Consider the following 10,864-nt stretch of genomic DNA (forward strand, 5'->3'; position numbering starts at 1 on the left):
TCCCTGGTCTTAATTCACTTCAGCAAAAATAAAGGAACAATACATGTTTATCACTTTGCCTTATGCACACCATTAATCCTATACACTGGCGGTCAATAAACACTGTTTTTAAAATTTTAAATACAAAAATTTTCTTTTAAATTAAAAATTTATAATTAGAATTCACAATCTGAAAAATTTACTATTACTTGGAAACAACACAAAAATCTAATTAACTCTTGAGTTAAATTATTAAACAAAACTAAATCACAAAACTTTAATTTATCAAGAAATTAAATTAATCAAGCAAAATTTAAACTATCAAGAATTACTCAAAATTTGAAAAGAAAATCTTAATAAATGAAAATCAAATCAAATACGCAATGTTAAATTATTAAGAAATATTTAAAATGCTAAGTAAATAAATGTTAAATCACAAATGTACAAAATGTGAAAAATCAAGAGATTGCAAACACAAGAACACAAAAATACACAAAAGATGTATCAATAATAATTTCACTTGGGTAAAAATTCTCTCAATATACCTTATTATACTATGGTAATAATAAGTAAAATTCACTTTATCTTACACAAGCTTGTGAAAACCTTTGTAAAATCACTTGCAGCTGCTTTAGATTCACAAAACACACTTTTTATTTTGGCGCCATTATCAAATTTTTACATGTTTCCTACACTCAGATCTCGAAAGCTAAGACTATTACTAGTGCATACCAACACTTTAGGTTAATAATTACTCTCTTTTGGAGAGAGAGAGAGAGAGAGAGAGAGAGAGAGAGAGAGAGAGAGAGAGAGAGAGAGAGAGAGAACCAATATGAATGGTCTCTGATATAAGGTGAGTAAATCTGAGGATTCCAGTAGCACATGAAACACTTAAGTGACGTCATTAAGGCATTTAGGGAACAAGATACAAGGGAAGGTTCTAGAAAATGGGAGGTGACGTCACTTCCAGCAAAACATTTTGAATGCAATCGGGACAATACATGATCAGAGCGATGCAGTCTTAAACATGATGCAATTGCCATGTGCTTCAGGGCAATATTTGTTCATATCTTTCTAAAGGCCTGTCCACACTAGGAAACATTGTTTGGAAACAAAGTTTGCAAACTGTTTGAAAACAGTTTCTTGGAAATTGTTTGTAAACAGTTTGGAAACCGTTTCCAAACAGCTTGGAAACTGTTTGCAAACAATGTTTCCTGTCCAGACCTCAGTTGTCGTGAGGATGCCTGCTGGTGCAGTAGCCTCTGTATTTTACTTGGCAGTTTTAATGCACTCAAGGAGGGATAAGCGAGAGAAAAAGAGACGGCTGAGGAAGTTTTTAGGGAAAGGAGCGTGTCATGCTGACTAGCTTCTGGCGTGTACGTATATGTACATATACATATATACATATGTATAAGTATGAATGTTTAAGTGTATATATGTAATTATATATACATACATATATACACGTATACATACATACATACATACATACATATATATATATGTGTGTGTGTGTGTACATTATACATGTGTATATACACAGAAACACTAAATGTTTTCCATTCTGGATGGGAAACAAATATACAGTAAAAAGTTTTTCTAAACTGTTTCCAAACAGTTTCCAAACTGTTTGCAAACTCTGTTTCCAAACAATTTCCAAACTGTTTGCAAACTGTTTCCAAACTGTTTGCAAACTTTGTTTCCAAACAATGTTTCCTAGTGTGGACAGGCCTTAAAGGTGCACATTTTTACCAGAAAATGTTACTGAATACATGTAACTTGCAAAATCCTTCGTCTTCTCTTTTGAGACAAAACTTTTACAGAAATAGTTACATGATCAAACAGATTGCAACTGGCTAACTATGATTGGCATGTTTTAAAAACAAAACGAAAAACCCAGGTTGGTTTCCAGAATGGAGCAGTGATTGTTATTCCCGGCCTGTCAGCGCTTAACCCAAAACAAAGCACCCTCTTGTCTGAACTGATGACAGATGGCACATCTGGTCTAAAACTCGAATCTCTCTCTCCTGCTACTACGCTATTATCAGGAAAGATATCATTAATTCTAAATTATGCTGTTAAGTTATCTAAATCACTAAATCTTTTGAAATCTGACACTACACTACATACAATATTTCAATAACTACTATTATTAGACATAACACATGATAAAGAGAAGAGTAAATATATCAAAACTATAGGAGGATATACATATTACAAGGCAACATCATGAAAAATATATTATATATATATATAATATATATATATATATATATATATATATATATATATATATATATATATATATCATGAAGCTACAAATGTCATTTAATATCCAATTCATGCTACTTCGGGAATATCCCTGATGGGGAATTATCACTGAAGGGGAATTTTTAAGTGATACATATACATATACATATATAAATATATATAATATATATATAGCTATTTTTCACTCGTGACATATATAAATAACAAGAATTTTCTTTTTTTCCTAATTAGAAATCTTTCCCACCGAAACATTTCTTTAAATGCAGTAATTGTGACATAATGTGATCGACAGCCTGCCTTGGTTCAACAAATTTTCATGCTGCTTGGTACACAAGTAGAACTGAGGACTCTTGTTATGTTGGCAATGAATAATAAAGATTAAAACGGATGGAACTCGAACACTGAAAAAACATACCAAACTCAAATGGAAAGACAAAAGCGAAGAGGGAAAACTCTTAATTTACCACACGACTACAAATCTGCCTGGCGTAATGAATTCTCTTTGAGTGTACTCACCCTGTTTCCTGCTTTATTTTTTGGTCCGACGAAGGGGACTTTGTGATCTGCCCATGGTGAGTCGTCTTCTGCTCCGATGGCTGGTCCTGAGGACTGAGTGGGGTCTGCGTGTGCTGGTTCTGTTTCTGCTGTTGCTGTAATTTCTGCTGAAGTTCCTCTTGCTCCTTCTTCTGCTTCAGCATCTTCCTATGCTGCATCACCAGGCGAGCATCCAGGCTGTCATAGTCTTCTTGCTCCAGAGGGAAAGCGCTTGGCTTTTGATTATGCTCCGGAGGGGTGTGACTCTCCACAGACGAGCCGCCGTTTGTGTGATGGTGCGGTGAGGGACTGGTCTGTACCAAAAAGAATATATAGTAAAAAATTAATATACAACAAAATAAAGCATCAATGACCAGCAATGAAGAGACTTCTATTAGCATCATGTTCTCCTACAGTCTGAGCCATTTCATTGCTAATCTGCAACATGAAATTTTTTTACTTTCCACAAAATTCGTAAACTGAGATGACGAAAGAAAAATGGGGAAGTAAAAAAAAAAGACTCTTCCACAGGTCACGGAAGAGTAAATGACACTTACTTGATCATGGGAATTGACTAAGGGAACCTGATGAGGAGGCACCGGTGGGGCAGTGTCCACTGGAAAACTGTGGTACCTAGGGGCGGGCCTGGGTGTCTTGGCAGGGGTAATGTGAGCATTGCTGGTGGGTATCAGTAAGTCGTCCTGATCCCTGTACTGATGGTCGTAGTAGTTCCGAGGGAGGATGGGGACGTTGTCGTACTCGGAGATTTTCGACGATATGGTCGAGTCCTTCCTGTACATTCTATCCATTTTTCACTCTTTTTGCTTTCCACTAAACTAGAAGGACAACAACAACAGCCTTCCAAATGAAAAAATACTTTCAAAGTTTTTCCAAAGCAATCCGACGCTTGCTAATCCATTTCAGATCACCTTCGTAACAGAAAACCGGACCCTTGCGATAGATTGCTGATACTTTTGCTTCTAAATTTGGGTCTGAAATTCATGAGGACCTTTTCTTGTTATTGAAATTTACGAATAAAATAATATACTAAATTCCGAAAATATTTCCTAAGCACATTTCTCGATGAAATTTCCTAATCAGTATACCCTAATGTGGTAAAGGATTTCTTCATTTCATTGCATAATACGCTCAGCGTCTGCAACCACGCGGACTACTTTTGACTAGCAAACGTTACTTACATTTTCTTGACAAGCGATCTAACGAACCCTATTCAGATTCCCCTTGCTCTTTTTTTTTTTTTTTTTAAATATGGTGCGCACAATTCAAATCTACGTCAGGCACAAAATGCCACAATCTATACAAAATATATAGTTTCTTGAAGAATCTGCTGTCTAAAAATAGTTGGTGGCCTGGTAAGTTTTCAAAAAGACTTGCGAAAGAGCTCATAAGCAAAAGCTATTGGATCCTCAACTAATTTGATGAGACTTTCGTCGCGAGTTGTACGTTATTATTATACATGAATGGGTGACTGGCTAAAGGAATGGTTTTAGGCTGGGTCCTTATTGTATCGTTGCTGTTAATGGAATTGTGTTTCTCTGAGGCGTACAGGTTACATATGATCATAAATGCTATTTATAATACAAAAACCTATATGTAGTGTTTCTGAATTCTCGACCTTATATAATACACCAACCTCTATCTTTCCACTAAATTTAATATATATAGGCTATATATATATGCATATATATTGAATTACCGTACTGTTAAATAACATACAATAAGTCAGTGATCAGTTTATAAACTTGACACTTCTTATCTCTATAAGATCATTTTAAAACGATTTGTAAACTCGCTCGACAGAGATCTGAGATGGAGCTTATTTAAATACACTTACAATTGACATTTCCTTTCATATTCTTGACGACAAAAAAAGGCATTCCAAAATCAATTGTCAGTCCTCTGGGGGGGATGTGACCTTTCCCTGGCTCCTCTTTTTCACCTAGCAAATCCCAGGCGCTCAGGGGACGGGAGAATGCGTGCCAGGAAGCCTCACGCTCGCTGACTTTTTTCCGCAGACTGAAGGAAATATCTAAATCTAGGGTTGAAACTTGGCCAGCCGATTCTCGATTCTGACTGACTCCATATGCGTGGCACTAAGAGAGCGACATTTCCCGATGCCAATTCTCCTTATATTCCTCGCACCTGTGACGTTATGAGAGTCTATGGATTAGACGTTAAACGTTTTTGGCACCGCGCACCACCACAAGCACCATCTGCCCACATTCTCACACCGCCAGGTGTTGTTGATGATCCGGCCAGAGGGCGATATTTCTCTTCTTTTTTTAATTGTCTCTGAAATGGCCGCGTTCACTTCTCACTTTTCCAGCGAGTCGCCTTCTGAACGCACCCAATGCCATCCCACTTTACCATTCTGCGCAGAAACATTCAGGTTATTCGAATATTCTCTGGAAAAAGGGGGAAAAAGGTCGGTTAAAAATATGTGAGACACGAACAAAAGATAATTATACTAGGAAAGGCAAATAAAAGTAATATAGTCACTGACGAGAAAGAGTGGAGCTCTCAAAGTTGCCACCAACTCGTGTCGGGGCACAAGATTCCATATCTTGAGAATGCCTTGGGTAAGAAAGGCTCCCCCCACCCCTACACAATCTCCCTCTCTCTCTCTCTCTCTCTTTCTCAACTGACAGATAGAGAGAAGTGAGTGATCAACACCGCGCCGCAATGTGCATCGTCATTTAAAAATAAAAAACGGATAGAAACTTATCATTTCCATATGTGTACTTAGAGCGTGAATGACACATAATGTGAATACCCAAATACCCAAAAGCTGGGGAAATGTTTCTTTCCTCCTACCTGAATTTAATATCTATCTATCTACTGTGTATGTATATATATATATATATATATATATATATATATATATATATATATATATATATATATATATATTATATAGAACATAGAACAAAGAGCTGCAGGAGACGTCATGAATTATTTATCCGTTTATTATACCGCTGACGTTTCGAGGATACATTATATATATATATATATATATATATATATATATATATATATATATATATAGAATTGGCTTTGGTATGTACAGAACCCATCGACCATCGCACCTGAAGTGAGGGCTGTGGCTGTGGCTGTGGCTGAGTGGTGCAACGCTTGCTTTACATGAGCAAGGCCAACTCGGCTTTAAATCAGCACCACCGTCTACGAGGTCAATAAATAAGTCTTGGGGCTCGCAGTCTCATCTCTGAAGCCTTTCTGAGAAACCGAATGGCTGTGGAATCTGGCGCCAGTCGCTGGAAGAAGAAGAAGAAGAAGAAGAAGAAGAAGAAGAAGAAGAAGAGCTCATGTTTTCAATGCAGACACTTCCGTCTACTGTTAGTTTCTTCGGCGCAATCGAGTTTACTGTGCAACTTATAATCAAGGACACCGAAAATAGATCTATCTTTCGGTGGTCTCGGTATAATGCTGTATGAGCCGCGGCCCATGAATCTTGGACCAGATGCACGATTATGGCTAACTTTAACCTTAAATAAAATAAAAGCTACTGAGGCTAGAGGGCTGCAATTTGGTATGTTTGATGATTGGAGGGTGGGTGATCAGTATACCAATTTGCAGCACTCTAGCCTCAGAAGTTTTTAAGATCTGAGGGCTGACGGACAGTTTTCTTTTCCCAAAACTAAGTGACAGGACTCACAGATGCACTGGGAAGAAGGGTCACACAGACAGCGCGCGCTTTAATGCCCCGGCACGTCCCTTTCGTACGTGAGCCGCTGAATTTTATACTGTAACGAAATGACTTGCAAGGCGTAAAGCTCTATTTTGCACAGCTACGAATTATACACATCTACTGTAGATATCTGTAAATTGTATTCCGTAAACGTCGTCACAAAACCGAGGGTACTGAGAACATAAGGGTATATTTAGGGGTGGAAAACACACGAAATTCCTGCTACATCGTGATCCCCGAGATCAGCACTCTATAAGAAGAGTCATTACCTGACTGTCACTCAAACCGACGCGCAAGGTTATACTTCGCTGGTCGGGCAGTACTTGCACTAGTTCCTCGTTGGACGAGTCGGTAGAGTTCTCGGCTAGCACTCTGCTAGGCCCGAGTTCGAGTCTCCAGCCGGCCAATGAAGAATTAGAGCAACTTATTTCTGGTGACAGAAATTCATTTCTCGCCATAATGTGGTTCGGATTCCACAGTAGGGGAGACCGGGGCTAGTTGGCTACAGGGGTAAGTTGACACACTCTAAATAACTTTCATGTTTATCAATAGATGACTCGAATACATACACTGTGTAATTGCCCCGTGGTTCCTCAGTTACCAACAAAATTCCATAGAGATTAGACGTAAGAGCTCGACTTTATGAGACAAAGTCTGATTTTGACGGTAGTAAGTAAATTTTGTTATCTTTGTGCTTTTTGCTATAATATCTATACATTCATGAAAGAATATTTTTTCAGTTCTTGCATAGTTTTCCCTATGGTTTAAAGATTCTATACCATTAAAATTAATAACTCATGGTTTCTTGGTATGGACGGGTAAGTGTTTTTGTACCAAATGGTAGGGGTGGGGCAAGTTGGCTAAAAAAAAATGGGGCAAGTTGGCACACGTGCCGACTTGCTCCACGTTATTTGATAAAAATAACAAGTCTATTTATTTATATAATTTACGTTTTGTTCCTGGAATTTTGTAAGGATAATGAGATGAGTGCTCTCACAAGTTCCAGCCTCTGGATGTTAGTGTTTATAGACCTCTGGGGAAATGTGTTAACAGCGCATGTGATTCGTGATTGACTAGTAATCCAGGATCAACTATGACCATCTATGACATTCCTGGTATAGTTTCCAAAGCTTTACCTCTTGCTGTCACTCATTCTAATGTTTTCAGTGGGTTTAGCAATGCTGGAATTTCACCTTTGAATGCAGACTTTTTCAAGATTCTGATTTTATGGGTGTGTACGTAACAGATCGATCACAGGGAGATGTCCGAAAAGAGACACAAGGGCTTCAGACCAGTCATCAGCGTGATACAGAGCCTTGTAATATGACAGACAACAATGGAATTAAAAAAGTTCTTGATGGAGAAGTCCACGGTAAATTGATCACCTTGGAGAGCGGAATGAACCCACACCGTCTTCTTCTGGAGTAACTGGGAAGACAGTGACTTCACCCAGAACTGAGGCCACTTCCTAAGGTTGTGCCAGAAAGGGAAAATTCGCTGAATAGGAGGAAACGTCGTTCTGCTATTCTAACTGACACATCAGTAAAAAAAGAAAAAGTGCTTGAAAAGAAATTGAATAAAAAAACACCAAAGATGAAAAGATGAGCTGATTCAAAAGAAAGCTCAGTTGAAGACAGCCTGTGTTTAGTGTGCACAGAACTATTTTCTAAAAGTAAGGCAGGAGAAGTGTGGATCCAGTGCAGAGTATGTGACATTCGGGAGCATGTAGACTTCACTGACGAAGATTTATTTTACACTTGCCACAATTGCAACTCAGATGATGATCTGAAGTGATACTAATGCCTTATATTTTGTATTTTAGAAATTCAGAATATATTTTTGTTACTTGATTTAAATGCAATGTAGTAATTTTCTTTTAATTATCAATGTGTCAACTTACCCCATAATGTGTGCCAACTTACCCCGTATACGGGGTAAGTTGGCACAAAAAGTTATTTTTTTCTAAAGCTTACTGTTACCTTATGCTAAGAGCAAACCACAATTTTTTTTGCTCTATGATAAAGAGGAATGTTCATTTTTTTCAATGATGATAAGAATTTTGTAAATATGTTTGTTTTCTATTCCTAATAACTAAAATTGTAAAAAGTGTGCCAACTAGCCCCGGTCTCCCCTAAGCTGTAGGTCCCGTTGCTAGGTGACCAACTGGTTCTTAGCCACGTAAAATAAGTCTAATCCTTCGGGCCAGCCCTCTCTAGGAGAGCTGTTTATCAGCTCAGTGGTCTGGTTAAACTAAGGTATGCTGAAGTACTTGCACTTCTTGTACAGTTCCCTTGACGCACTTATGTTACCTATCGGGAAGTCTCTGGAGATACTTATGTTACCTATCAACGTTGTTTTCTACAACATTTGTTTTTATGGATGTGGGCTTATCTCTCAAGCTGCCGTTAACCTCTGAACACTGAATGAAATAGTCGAGAACTGAATAAACGTGAAAATTCATGACTGAAATCATGCAGTCATCTCACTGGTAATATTCAGGATAAATGTTTAGTCAAGAAACCCTATTTCGAGCTTTATTTTCCAAATAATTTTTTTTTATTCACTAATTTGTGCCAGCACGGGCGCTTGTCCCTGGGACGAGTGTGGAAATCCCATGTGAATGATTACGGAAATTAACGGGAAGGTAAAACTTATTATTTGAAGAAATTCAAGTTTTTGATGTTTTACGAGGATATGTTGGCACTGACTCGTCGGGCTCAAGCACTCTCGCTAGCGAAATATTCGTGCACGCACACACGCACACACACTTTCAGGTCCTTGAGAATAATTCACCTTTCCCTTTGCACAACTTTCACATGCTTCTATCAATACTATTTTAGACCTATATTTACAGATGCAATGTTTTTCAATGTCTAGACCACGAGTGTAATTTGATTATTATTATTGCCATACATATGTAGCTTTAGCAGTCTTAGTAGAGTCAGCAGCAGCAGCAGTATTTGAGGTAATAAGTTGGCATTTGCTTGCTTTGGTTTCAAGCGCAAAGTTCCAAATCATCTTACTCCGATACCTTCTTTTTTCAGTTTTCATGAGTAAGTTGTGACTCGGTCAGTCTCTCCATTTACAGTACAGTAAGACTTTCTGATAAAAAGTATGAGCATATAAGATATCTTATGTTGTAACGTTCTACTGAGAGAAGAGAAAAGGTGTAAACTTTGTGAGTTTTAGCTGCTGTCCCAACAAAAACTTATATCATCAGGATCCATTAAAATAACACCAGACTCCGATGGAGAGAGAGAGAGAGAGAGAGAGAGAGAGAGAGAGAGAGAGAGAGAGAGAGAGAGAGAGAGAGAGAGAGAGATACGAATGCGGCTGGCCGATGTTGCAAAATAGCTGCTTGAGAAGCCGCGCATCACGAGTCATCCCGATTCAATCGGTCTATTTGGCTGACGTGTTGAGCCTCACAAGGTGCTCCCCGAGCCCTGCAAATCACGTTGCTCACCGATGAAACGCCTCCTTTTCTATCAATCGTGATCACATCCTGGTCGAGTGGGAATAAGAGAGAAGACTGGTACAGAAGACACTCATCGCGCCCTTACAAGACCACAAGGCGCCTCTTGCAACGGTTCAGTCTAAGTGGTTGCAACAGTTCGTTGGGGATTTGCCTCCTCCTTATATATATTGCACAGAAGGGGAGAGGGGGCATTATTTAATCAGAGCTCCTCGCTCCGAATCTCTTCATCCACGCCACAAAGAAACGCTGATAGGTAGCATTCGCTGCATTCAGCTGCTGTATAATAGTGATTGAAGAGGCTTCTTATATCTGTTGCGATCATTACATTTAGCACTGAGGTATCTGTCCTGATTAGGAATAATATTTTGAGCTCCTGTAAATGATCCATTTCCTTTTATTTTACTTTTGTTGAAGCTAGTTTTCCAGTAAGTCTACTTAATTAATCCAAGTCGTTGTGAAATAAACTTCTATTTTGTAACACTGGCAGAATTACGTGGGTCTTCGGTGAAGCAAGGAGGTATAACTCCAATGAATTAATTATTAAAGAAAATAACCGACCGACTCAAGTAACAAATATATATATATATATATATATATATATATATATATATATATATACACATGTATGTATACATGGAATGTCAGTATGTGTTTTGACATTACTTTACACGTCGTTTATTGTAAGTACAGTTATACAAAAAATATATTATGAACATAACTATTCCTATCATCATCGAAGATATTTATCATTTATCCATCTTTTCACATGCACGTTTATCGTATTTTTCCTTGATTTCGTTTACTGTTTTGTGATTCACTAATATGATTTCATTTCCTTAGTTTTTTTCGTAATATTTTCCACTATGGGGTACTTTACC

General features: G+C 37.9%; 1 protein-coding gene across 4 annotated transcripts in view; it reads right to left on the bottom strand.

Annotated features, from left to right (window-relative positions):
• The window catches only part of LOC136847636 (plasma membrane ascorbate-dependent reductase CYBRD1-like), a 187,840-nt gene that overhangs the window by 143,262 nt on the left and 33,714 nt on the right, over positions 1–10,864 (bottom strand). For 2 of the 4 annotated variants that reach the window (XM_067119350.1, XM_067119352.1), the window contains exons 2-3: positions 3,342–5,210; positions 2,767–3,098 (exon numbers count right to left, since the gene is read on the bottom strand). In XM_067119350.1, coding sequence (XP_066975451.1) covers positions 2,767–3,098; positions 3,342–3,593 — 584 coding nt within the window. In that variant the 5' untranslated portion in view covers positions 3,594–5,210. The remainder of the gene's footprint in view (positions 1–2,766; positions 3,099–3,341; positions 5,211–10,864) is intronic. The other 2 variants (XM_067119351.1, XM_067119353.1) reach the window with 2 other exon arrangements.

This window comes from Macrobrachium rosenbergii, chromosome 17 (genome assembly GCF_040412425.1).
Source record: "Macrobrachium rosenbergii isolate ZJJX-2024 chromosome 17, ASM4041242v1, whole genome shotgun sequence".
Classification (NCBI taxonomy): domain Eukaryota; kingdom Metazoa; phylum Arthropoda; class Malacostraca; order Decapoda; family Palaemonidae; genus Macrobrachium; species Macrobrachium rosenbergii.